The following is a 12,551-nucleotide window of genomic DNA, read 5'->3' as shown; positions in this document are numbered from 1 at the left end:
TAATCACCGTTAAACTACTTGGCATTTACTAAATTTATACTGGAATTAAGGTAATCATGAAACTTAGCTAACTCAGTTTCTTGAGAAATAACCCAACAGAACAGACAGCCCAAGACACCATGTCCCTATAAAGCTCAGTATATACTGCAACTTCTATACACACCAGAACACTTTACACATTAACTTCAATTCCACTACTCACATTTTTAAAGTTAGACACAGGCATCAATACAATACAGACAGCATTATGGAATTGTAGCAACCTCAATTTAACTATCTTGAAGTTGAAAATCTAATCCAACTCAGTTTAGACTTCAACATTTTGCTCCCGGGAAACTATATTTGAAACTGGATGTTTAGCCAACTAAACCCTCAAGCAGAGTCCAAAGATCCACCACTATTCTAAGTAGCTTCTCGCTATTTTCTTTTCTTTCTAAAGGTCAGTTTCTCTCTTTCAGAAGTATTTGTATCAAAAATCATCCAATCTCTTCTGTTCTTTCTCTATGATTGTATTCTAATTTACATATTCCCTAAGGAGGGAATATGTTCTCCCTCTCATCTATGCCATGTTCTTTACTTCTCCACATGGCAGAGCACACATAAACAGTTTGGAAACAGATTTATCTTTTCTAATAGTTCTAATTCCTTAGTATTTATTTTCAAATACCCAAAAGCATGCTAGGCACATCACAGAAATAAGAAGACAGACAGTCTCTGTCCCAAAGAGTTCACAATCCCATTTTACAGATGGGTAAACATTGATGTCAAGGGACTTGCTTAAGGTTGCCTACCAAATAAATGTCACATCCAGGTCCAGAAACCAGGTCTTCCGGTTGACTTCCGGGCCCGCACCCAATTCACTGTACTCCAGGTGTGTCCTCCAAAATTATTATTTGTACTGAAGTAACTCCAAGAAACAATCAAGGACCAGAGCTCCACTGTACAGACAGACAGTAAAAAGACAATCCCTGCCCCAAAGAGCTTACAATCTAAGTTACTGATTTAGCTTTTCGGTGTCTCAATTTTCCCATCTACAAAACATGGCAAATACTACTACTTTGCACTAATATGGTGCTTGTTCAGCTATTGATTTCAAAGGTAGTAAGCATTAATAGCCCCTTTTATAGATAGCTTAACTAAGGCTCAGAGACTGGAAGAAGTTTATTGGATAAGATAAGGGTCTTACACATAAGATACCTGGGTTCCACTCTCAGCTCTGATATATGCTCTCAATGTAATTGGCTTAACTTCTGTGTGTCTTAGGCCTGGTCTACACTACAGAGTAGTGGTAAGCTTACGTTGACCTAACTCTGTAAGCCTCTACACTTAAATGTACCTCCCACCAATGTAGCCCACTCACTACACCCGCTTAATAACTCCACTTCCGCGAGAAGCCCAGTGCTTAGGCCAACGTAGTTAAATCGACAGCGTCAGTGTACACACTGCGTTGCTTACATCGACTGTTGTTGCCTTTCAGAAGCCGTCCCACAATGCCCCACACTGACAGTTAAACTGATGCAAGCGCTCCTGCTCAGGATGCACACTGCTGACAAAAAGAGCCTAGATTTAATTACTGTGGTGGTTGCATGTCAATATAACTTCAGTCGACTTAATTTTTCAGTGTAGACCTGCCCTCAGGCATCTCACCGGCAAATGAGGGCAAACTATATTACTCATTAAGTGTGTTAATTGCAAAGAATTTAAACCTGTCAGATGATGAAGGGAAAAGAACTCTGAACCTCTCGTCTCCCTGCCCACCGCCTTATTCCACTTCACTAGGGAACAAGCAGGAGTCTTGCACTAACAAGTATTCTTTCTGTTCATCCTATATTTGAAACTCAAATGGTTACAATTGCTATTTTTATGTCTGAAAATATAAACACAATTTTTACATAATAAAATGGCCCCCATAACCTTTCACCAGTTAGCAGAAGACTGAACAGGTCTTAGTGTAATCACAATAAGTAGAGCTGTTACCAAAAGGTTATATTTTTGTAAATTACAAGTCACTGCACGTAACTGTCAGTTTAAATATATATTTAAAGTACTTACAAAGAAATTCAGAACTATGTGTTAACACTGAAGTATAGTGTCTTGCCATAAATAAATAAGTAAATAAATAAATAAATATTTGTAAGTTTAGCAGCAGAGAATCCAGATCATTACCTCCAACAGAAAAGCCCACAGGAAGGAACCAGGAGAAAAAAAATTACCACAAAGTTCACTTCACAGAGTTTTCACCAGCTTGTTCAGCAGCAGAGAGGTGTTTGCCCCTTCACTGAAGATCTCAGGGATTCGATGGAGGCGAGGGCCATCTGCATAGAGGCCCTGTCTCTTCACCCTTGCTTCAGGGACTTTTGGTTGAGTTTTCAGACAGAACAACTTTAACATAACCACGCTACCACTAACTCCCTCATTTGCTGCTGGCTCCCAAACACCCCTCTCCTCCAAGTGCAAGTTTTACAACACTGAGGCTATATTAACTATTGAGCAGACTGCCAGTACATTGGTGGGGAGACAGAATCCATCTAAATAAATAACTCTTACCAAGAGACACCCTGAGATTTGAAATGACCAAGATATTTAATCTCAAAAAATCAAGTTTAGCCTTGACAGTAGAGGCACCAACAGTACTACTATAACTAAAACAAAATTCTCCATCAAGTATTTAAAATATTTCCCTAAGCCTTCAAACCAAGGCCTCAACTGCTTGATGGAAGCACGAACTATAAATTATTTTTCATTAAGAACGAATTAAAAAAAAACCACACACTAACAATTAACAGCCATATGTGATCTCTACTCTTGCAATCATTTCAGGGTCTGTGATAAAATTTAAGTGATATAGCTTTTTAAGGTGAAGCACATAGTGTTCCAGTAAAACCTGTAGTAAATGACAGCCTCCCTTAAAGTATTATTCAAGGATAGACAACACCTATAACATCATCTGCTCCATCTCCACATCAATGCTGTTTTTCTCCCTTGTTCCAAACAGTTTATTTTTAAATGATCCATGCAATCGGGTTTCCACCATTTTCTTGGCAAGCTATTCCACAATATAGTAGATCTTACTTTAAAAGTTTGGCCTGCTATTTAGTTTAAATGTATTATTTATTAATTTAATCCCATTACTTCTTATTACAGCCTCTTACACTACTTTAAATAATCCCACCCCTTTTTAAGTGTTAAAACCTGTGAAATGTCTGTAGGATGGATATCACCCTGGCCACTATAGTCCTTGCTTAGTCAAGCAACACATATTTATCTCAGTCTTTCCCTTTAAATCAATCCCAAAAGTCTTCTAAACATAGAATTATAGAACTGAAAGGGACCTCGAGCAGTCATCTAGTCCAGTCCCCTGCACTCAAGGCAGGACTAAGTATTATCAAGACCACACCTTACAGCGTTTGTCCAACCTACTCTTAAAAATCCCCAATGATGGAGGTTCTACAACCTCCCTAGACAATTTATTCCAGTGTTTAACTCCTATTTGTTCCACCTGGTAATGAGGTGTTGAAAGTAAAAACAGTATTCCTGATGCAGACATACTAGTGTCCTAGAAGAGAGACCATTACCCCACTGTTGTGACATGATGCCTCTGTGTATGCAGCCTAAAATTATGTTGGCCTTTTCTGCTGCCATAGCACATTGCAACCTGGGGCCTGATCATTCTGTCAGTAGCATGTAGAACTCCCATTAATATCAATGGGAGCCGTATGCACAAGTAACTGACAGGATGATCAGGCCCCTGATATCTCATTTGCTGTTCACTATCACTCTCATCTCTTTTTCAGCATTACTGCTTTCCAGGTTATTCCCTCACACCGAATACCTGTTTTTGGATTATTGCCCCCGAGATATTTAGCTTGAATTTTCAAAACTAAATCTCATTTTGTTATTTGCTGCCAATGTCTCTAATCTTTCTAGGTCTATTTCTTTTATTTCTCTGTCCTCACTGGTATTTGCAACTTTCTCCAGTTTAGCATCATCTGCTAATTTCTTTAGTATGCTGTTCACTTTCCCTTAAAGATCATTAATAAAGACAATTACGGTCTCGAAGCTGTAATGGAACTAAGTCTATGTGACTATGCATTTGTACCAGTGGATCTCTTTACAGGACTGAGGCCTTAAGCTGGACACAAAAGATCTTGGCAGTTCCGCACTATGCATGTCCCCCATTCTTTGCTATTTATCATTTTTTGTTTTGTTTATGGTTCTTCAATCAGTTTTTAAATCCACAAGATTGGCTATATTTTTAAATAATTTGAAGTGAGATTTTGAGAGAGAATATTTCAGACGTTTTACTCAAATTTAAATAAATTCAGCTATAAGTTTTCCATCATCCACCATGGCCCAGTCCCCTGACCCTACAACCAGATCCAACAGGCACATGAATCTTTGTATCCATGCAGAAATTACTGATGCCTGTACAGGTCCAGCTGCAAGATTAAAACCTAATTTTGAACATTTAAAAAAAAAAAAAGAAGGAAAATCAACATAGTTTGGCAAAAATCTGTTCTTTATAAATCCAGACTACTTATTGTGCATGGTTCCATTATATTACGAGGGGATTTTCTCAATATTTGTTCCATTCTTTTATGAGGAATAGAGGTTAGATTTTTTTCTGAGGGTCTAATTGCTAGGGTGATTCTCCTTTTTTGAAAATCAGAACTATATTTGCTTTTCTCCAATCTCGTATTACCTCAAAATTCAGCAGATTTATAAAACTGTTCAGATTTTTCTTCAAGTATTCTACCTACTCTTCATGAATAGCTATATTTAAGGTTTTCCTCAGCTCATAATTGTCCAAACTTGTTTATTTTTCTCATTAAAGATAAAATTTGTTTAAGTGGTTCAGTATGATGGTCTTTTTTAATAATTAATTTAATCCCTTTCCTCATTTATTAACTGACCTACTTTCCCTTTACTACTACTTCTTCCCCCTTGATATTTATTAAAACCCTTCTTATTCTCCTGTGCCCCTAACATTAACTCATTCTGCTTTTTGCTGCCTTTATCTTTAGCATGAGTTCACTTACAAAACAGCTTCACAATTTCAAAAAAATTACTTACATGACCGAAATTTAAACTCATTCTACCTGATATCTAAAGGAAACAACAATCTTTAGCCTAACTTCTCTAACCACCACAAATATATTAAAAGAAAGAATTCATGTCTCTGTAACAGTGATTTTTAATTCAGCCACCCATGTTCCATCTTTGGTTTTAAATTCTCTTCCCTCCTACCACCTGCTCCCCATATACAGCTACAGGCACAGAACCTACAAACAGATACATCCCTGTAGGTTTATGCCCACATGAAGTTACACTAACAGGACTCCACATGGATGGAAGGGCCACATCAGGGCAACTGTTTGTATGACTGGTGGCCTACCCAACCATTACATGAAATAAACTTCTGTTTTTTGTTAAAATTCTCTTTTGCCAACATGTTTACCAAGGCATAGATGACAAGAAATGTAAAACCATGCTTTTGACCACTATTTACATGTACTGCCCCATATTAAAATGTTTCCTTTAACACTGCAAAGCACCCACACAGAAGTATTTGGAAAATGCTTTACTAATTCATCTCAATTGACATGAAACATCTAATTTGCACTAAGATCCAAGGGAATTACACTAACTGCTATTGTAGAGACTTACACCACTATATTAACAAATAAAGTCCGTCAGTAGTTACTGGCACTGTGGCTTTTGACTGCTCACTACAGAATCATAGCGCATGAATTGCTGTACCTGTCAGACAATTCAAAGCAAATGTAGTCAAACAGTTAGTGTGATTAACGCAGTCTCTCACATATAATTTTTGGAGAATTTTCTTTAGCTTATTTGAATTGTTTATCATGGGATCAGGAGCGTATCCAGTTTGAAATTTATGTTTTTAATAAAGGCTAAAACACACTCTTACACTCATCTGGCAAAATTCCACAACAGTCAACATGAAAAAATAGTTACAGTTTAAAAACAAAACAACCCCCCTCACTACCTGATAAAGGGTGTGGTTTGTCTTTGACAAGACATTCAATTTGATGAAGACAAATGGATCACCAGTGTGTCATACAAATAGCTAGCTATTTACGCAATAATTTTAAATCAAAATGACACAAACCTAAGAGACGATATAGCAAAACAGGCTAATGGTCCACCTAGTTTGAGATCTTATCTCAAACAATGTGCAGTGCCAGATGCTTCACAGAAAGATACAGCTTCCTACTATCACAAACTATCAAGGCTCCAAACCTGCTAAGGTATCCACGTGATTCTTCTTCTTGGTGTATGCACAATGTGTCTCAGGTGGCACAAACAGTGAACATCAATGAGTGCCATAGAGTTCAACAGGGCTCCTGTGCAGGTCTCTTTACAGGATCCAGGCCCAATGTTACATACTGGGAAAAACTTCTAAGGTTGTTAGGCCCAAATTTTGACCAGTTCAGTTTGCAAAAGTCCTTAAAATTTGTGGGCCAAGATTTTGAAAAGTAACTAATGATTTTGTGTACCTAAACTGTACCTCCTCACAAGGGCCTGATATTCAGAAGATAGATGTCCAACAATTCATGAAAATAAGGCCCCTTTAAGGAATATTAAGTCAGGCAATGAGGCACTAAATATCACTAGTTATTTTTAAAAATGTGTGTGTTGGTGTCTTTCTTCCTTCTCTTCTCCTCACCTCTTCCCCCCCCACCCAAAAAAAACCCTGAACAAACAAACAAACAAAAAGTCAGTACCCCAACTACAACCTTGCAATAACAAACCAATGAGCGTGGAGTGGAGGGAAAAAAGTTAGTTAAGTAAACATTTCATCTTCCAATGGAATTACCAACAATGAGCCAAACAAGAATAGCAAAAATTATGAAAAAATAGTTGATAGGCTGCTCTTGAACTATACCATCTAAAAATTGGAAATCCATGAAAAATGTAAACTGTTCTTAAAGATTTTTCATTTTAACAATTTTTAAAAAAAAATTATTTTCACTAACATAAAATCAAATACAGTTCTTTTAAAGCTGTTATGACTGTTCATGTAAATCTTTTAGAAAAAATTGGTATTTTTAATACCCTTCCAATACTACTATGGTAACAATATACAAACTTTTAGTGATTTGGTCTACTAAGAATCCAATGTATTTTTAAATAAAAAATGGCACATTATATATTTTAAATTACTTAATATTTGAATTGTGCTAAAGACCACAGGGTGTAAGACACTTTCAAAACACAGAAGAAGGCACAGTAACTGTCCCAAAGAGTATACAACCTATTAGCGCAACAAGCTTGAGTATTCTGACATTTATTGATTTGAAAACATGGACACGAAAGAAGGAGGGGTCAGACAACAATCATCATATTACAACTTTAGTACATTTTTCAGGAGTTTGAGATCTCATAGTCCATTAGGAAAACTAAAAAAAGCAAAAAGCAATTCCTGTCATCCAGCACATCTTTAGCAATATTCTCTCAATGTTGCACTTTAATAAAACAAACAAACAAAAATTGATGGAAAACACCCAAAAATGAGATTCCAAATTTATTCCTAGGCCCACTAATAGCCATTAAAATAGTACATAGTGTTAGAAAAGTTTATTTCTTCAATTGGTGGGGATTTTAAAGAAATAACATGCCATCACAAACAAATCCAGTAGCTACAGATATCTGACTAAGGTTTTCCAGACTTGACTGTAACTCAATAACTGCTCTACACAGTGCTGTGAACTCTACAGCTTCAAGCTGGAAGTCAATCTAGGACAGCCAATAGAAAGTGCACCTGTGCAATTACTGCATTTTCTAATTCAGAATGCTAACCTGAGACAGATATAACTTCTGTGCATTGTGAGAAAACAAAAATCGACAATTAAAACAACAGAGGATATACCACATACAAAAAGCACAGCCTGTATCAATTTTGTCATTAAAAAATTGGAAAATTACTGTAATATATATAATTAAAAAACATAAACGTTGGCTCCTTAAACATATGGCAAACACTTTTAGAATAGATGTAAGAATATTTTCATGTAGATTACAGTTGATAAAAGTTATAATTAACATTAATAAAAGACCATTTAGTAACTGAACAGAAGCACATGTACCAAACTGAAAGATGCACTATAAGGTTCATAAAGGTCAGAAAAATAACCCTTAGCATTACTTTAAGGAACTTAATAAGATCACTGGGGGGGGGGAGGAAATGCAGGAAACTGACACTTTTAAGTAACTGAAAAAAAATAAAATATTCTATTTGACAACTCTAGGTGATAAAAATCAACTGAAAATACTGTATACTACAAATAGCTGATAATTGTGTATTTATATATTGTTGAGAAGCAAACTATGTTTCCACAAAATATGTATTTTTAAACCAGAGTTTAACTTCATAAACAGGTAACCAAGTCTACCAATAGACATTTTATTGCGCTGAAATGACACAAAGTTTCAATAACTAATATACTAATTTGGTTGCTAGTATCAGTTTTACTGTACTGTCAATTTAAAATAATCCATAAAAAAGGCCTCTGACTATTGTTTACGGACTAAAGTTTACCTGATAGGTTTAAGGCTGGCAGACGTAAAATACAAATATAAACAATAACAAAACAGATTACAAATATAAACAATCACAACATAGTTACTTTCAACTGACCAGTGAAATTGTTCAATAATCAGTTAGGAAGTGCTTTATTTCAGAGTATTTTTGGTGGGTGGGGTTGCTTTTAAATTTACACACATTGAAAATAAAATGCTATCCCATGCTCAATAATACTATTGAAAGAGCCCTTATCAGCACTTACCGCAAGTAATACTGTTTTAAAGCGAAGGCAGCGTTAGAACAACTTCTGGGAAAGTTAAACTCCTCTACAATTTCTCCCCACTGATTCTTCTCAGATACCTGTCAAAAACAACATACAGACAGAGATACACAACACACACAAATACATATCCTCGATAGTGAACATTACAAGGAATACGGGCTGCCATGAAACAAATAAATATATGAAAACTATACAGAGAAAGATCTATATCTATATATATGGGATATATGGCTATATTTCTCATTGACAGTCCCTGGTGGTCTCCTCTCAGGTATAACCCAGCCCCTCACCACTATTTTACATTTTATTTAATGTATTTGGTTATTCTGGGGGAAACGGAGGGATTATATTGTTTTGGAGTTGTTTGTTTTGTTTTTACTGCCTGGACAATAACCAATCGGGAGTCCCTCTGTCGCCCCCTTTTAAATCCTAACGCGGTCCGTTAAAAACCAAAAGAAGTTTAAAATGATTCACCAAAGTCTTGGAGGGGGCGCCCACTGGCGTCCGGGGTTCAGGGGAGCCGTCCCGGTGAGTCCCCCCCAAGACAGATCCATAGACACAGAGAGGCCTTTCATTTGAGGCCTACATTTCTGTCCCTAGCCTTGAAGCCTAAAGATGGCTATTTGATTACACACCGTCTTGGGTGCCCCTTTTGTTATTTCTCTCCGGGAAGGGCTCCGAGGGCAGCGCCTAGTCCCCCCCGGCTGCGAGGATCATTTCCTAGCCCATGCTCCGTGCCGATTATCGATGTTAAACATGCCCGCTAATTTTGAGTTGCACTAAAACTGCACTCAGACGCTCCTCTCCGTCTCTGCTTGTGTGAAACACACAGAAAGCAGCAATCGCAAGCGAGAGAAACAAACTCACACGCACACCTACACACTCTGCTCTCTCTCCTTCTCCGAGGGAAGAGGGGAAGGGAAAAGGGGGCTGTGGAGGAGGAAAGGGAGGCACAAGCAGTGTGTACGGTGCACCCCCAACGATCCCCCTTCATCTCTCTACCAACAAGGCCAAGCCACCAACCTGCCTGCCTGCTTCCTTCCTTCTTCCACCCCCCACCTTCCCTTACCGGCTTTCAATGGGACGCTTCCCGGCCACCCCACCTCCCCTCTCTGCCCCCGAGGGTCAGAGGAGACTTTTGAGAAGAGGTTACTGGGAGGGAAACCCAAATTAAAACTTCCACTCACCTTCCCAAATCCGCCTAAAGTGGTGACTCTGGTGTAGAGAGCGTGAAGATCCAGCTCCTTCCCACCCACCACAGGGATCTTCTTAAAAGGAGACCTGCCAAAGGCGATACACACAAAACAACACAACTTGTCAACTCTGCCCCCTTTTCTCCCCTCATAGGGGCTGCCGTGTCCTTCAGGGAAGGGGCTGGAAGTTGGATCTGGCCGGTTTAAAAGCCTCCCCCCCTCCCCTTCCATCTCCCCATTTTCCTCACCCTCTGCTGTGGTGAAACTGCCGCAGCTCGTCCAGGAAAGCGAGTCCCTTTCTCCGCTGGTCTGGTTGGGTTTTACCCGTCGAATTTGCCATTTTTTTGTATTAAAAAAGGTTTTCTTAAAAAAATCCAATTAAAAAAACAACAACAACAACAATCCCCGGCTCCTCCTTGTCTTTACGAGACCCAGGTGCCCGTGCTCGGCCGGGGATCAGCCATGGAGAGGGGCTTGTTTAAAAAAAAAGTTTAAAAGGAATAAGGGAGCCCCCGAGAGCGTGGTAATTGCGAGTCCCGTCTTCACACAACACACAGGCAGAGACACACAGGGAGGGAGAGGGGCACCTCTCAGTAATTCCTGCCGCTGCCTGTCTCAGCACCACAAACCCAACCGATCCAGCCTGCACATGAGACTCAACATGGTGCTGCTGGATCACACAATGAATTGGGTTAGTGTTGTGGTGGGGCGGGGGAGCTGGAGTGAGGTATTGACAGTGTGTGTGTTACAGACGCGGCTCCATGCAATCTCCCTCTCCCTCTCTCTCACACACACACACTGTACGGCGGCGGCGGCAGCGGGATTCACTTCTCTTCTCTCTCAGACAAAAAGATCTGAGGCCGCCGTGCGGCTGCCTGGGCGAGAGCGCAACACAGCGAACCCCAGAGGCCGGCCCAGGTACTGCAAAAGGCAGCTCGAAAGGCGAAAGCCAGCACAGCCCCAGCAAGCAGTTCCTGGCGGGGAACAATAGGCTCCTCTCGCCACTAAGGGCTCATCTGCAATGTGCCGCAAACTTCACACAAAGCCAGGCGGAAAGAGAAAAGGGAGAAGGAGAAGAGGGACGGGGAAAAACGGCTACTACCGGTTGTTCCAGGGTTAGGGATAGGGGAAATGTGCCCTTCTTCCCAGGCTTTAAAGGGACGAATTATTCCAGTGACTTATTCGAGGGAGAAACAAGGAAACAGGAAAGTTTGATTTGAAATATCTGTATTAAAATTATTGGCCTAAATCAAATGTACTGAGTTAACAAAATTAAGGGGTCAAGGGAGGATTTTGACTTAAAACCAAACTTTTGGGTGTCTCATCACTCTAAGTCATTTTGAATGATAAGGGGGATTTTACATACTTCATTCAAAGGCCCCCAAACTCCTGTAAGAGGTTAAATATTGTAAAATATTCCCAATGAGGAAGTCTGATCCCTTAAATGAGTGATCTCTTAGGCAGGTATGTCACTAGGGGAGTGAATTATCTTGCTAGGTAAATATTTTCTTTCTGGTTAAGAAGTGATATTCTTTGTAATTAAACAATTTTATTAATACTACACCCCAGACAAAGTCACATATATGCCTGTGAGCAGTTAATGGGATTTCCACGTGTATGCTTCTGTCTAATATTGGTCCTCATACAATTCATAGGGAGGGAAACTTGTCCCTCATAGACATTGAACATCTGACAAAGTGGATATTCACCCAGGAAAGCTCATGCTCCAAAACTTCTGTTAGTCTATAAGGTGCCACAGGACTCTTTGCTGATTGAACAGGATGTCTCTTATAATGAGGTCCAGCATCTAGGCCACCACATGTCCCCTGGCATACAATAAATGAGACTCCAGGTAAACTCTTGTCCTTCATATAGTATGTAGGAACCCAAGTGAATGCCTTTATAGTTTTTCATCCAGGCCACCATTCCGCTCCCATTAAAGTAAGTGGGGGTGGGTGGAAGGGGGAATGGGATCATACAGTAAATGGGATCTCAGGTGAGTCCTCCCTAACACTCATCCCTCATTTACAGACCAGCAAGTGATAATCCAGGTGAACACTTGTCCTTCTCATAGAGTAGATAGAACTTGAGGTGAGCACTTGTTCCACTTTATAAGACTACGGAGAAACATTTCTCTCTCACAGACAATAAACTGAAATCCAAGGCCATATTCAGCAGTTTTTAAGCAGAATTCCTCATTAAAGTCAGTAAGAAGTTCTGTTTTAAAACCAATGGCACATTATGACCCCAAGTGAGCACTTAAAGGAAAAATATAATTCCCTTATACTCCCTGTACTAACTTACTTAAGAGAATAAACCATTTTTTACGTAAGATTTTTTTTTTCTTTTAACTTGACTGCTCTTTCAGCTTGAATGTACCCACAGAGACAGAGATATAGTAAGATGTTGGAAAGGAGCTGCCCTCTAGGTCACACTCATTGTGGAGAGGGGGAAGCAGAAATCCCTCTGTTTGGAATTAACTCTCAGGCAGTATTTCAAGCCTCTCCCTCTCTGGATGGAGGATTTC

General features: G+C 39.3%; 1 protein-coding gene across 3 annotated transcripts in view; it reads right to left on the bottom strand.

Annotated features, from left to right (window-relative positions):
* ARID2 (AT-rich interaction domain 2) overlaps window positions 1-10,869 on the bottom strand; it is a 165,731-nt gene extending 154,862 nt beyond the window's left edge. For 2 of the 3 annotated variants that reach the window (XR_007772046.1, XM_050936013.1), the window contains exons 1-3: window positions 10,273-10,869; window positions 10,019-10,112; window positions 8,811-8,908 (exon numbers count right to left, since the gene is read on the bottom strand). Coding sequence is in view for 1 of the 3 variants with exons in the window: in XM_050936013.1 (XP_050791970.1) it covers window positions 8,811-8,908; window positions 10,019-10,112; window positions 10,273-10,364 (284 nt within the window). In the remaining 2 variants the exon portion in view is untranslated. Of the gene's footprint in view, window positions 1-8,810; window positions 8,909-9,466; window positions 9,545-10,018; window positions 10,113-10,272 lie in introns of those variants that run through there. The other variant, XM_050936014.1, reaches the window with a different exon arrangement.
* Between the last annotated feature and the right edge of the window lie 1,682 nt (window positions 10,870-12,551).

Source organism: Gopherus flavomarginatus, chromosome 1 (genome assembly GCF_025201925.1).
Source record: "Gopherus flavomarginatus isolate rGopFla2 chromosome 1, rGopFla2.mat.asm, whole genome shotgun sequence".
NCBI classification, from domain to species: domain Eukaryota; kingdom Metazoa; phylum Chordata; order Testudines; family Testudinidae; genus Gopherus; species Gopherus flavomarginatus.
Note: the sequence above shows the minus strand (reverse complement) of the source record. Positions and strands in the feature narration are given on the sequence as shown.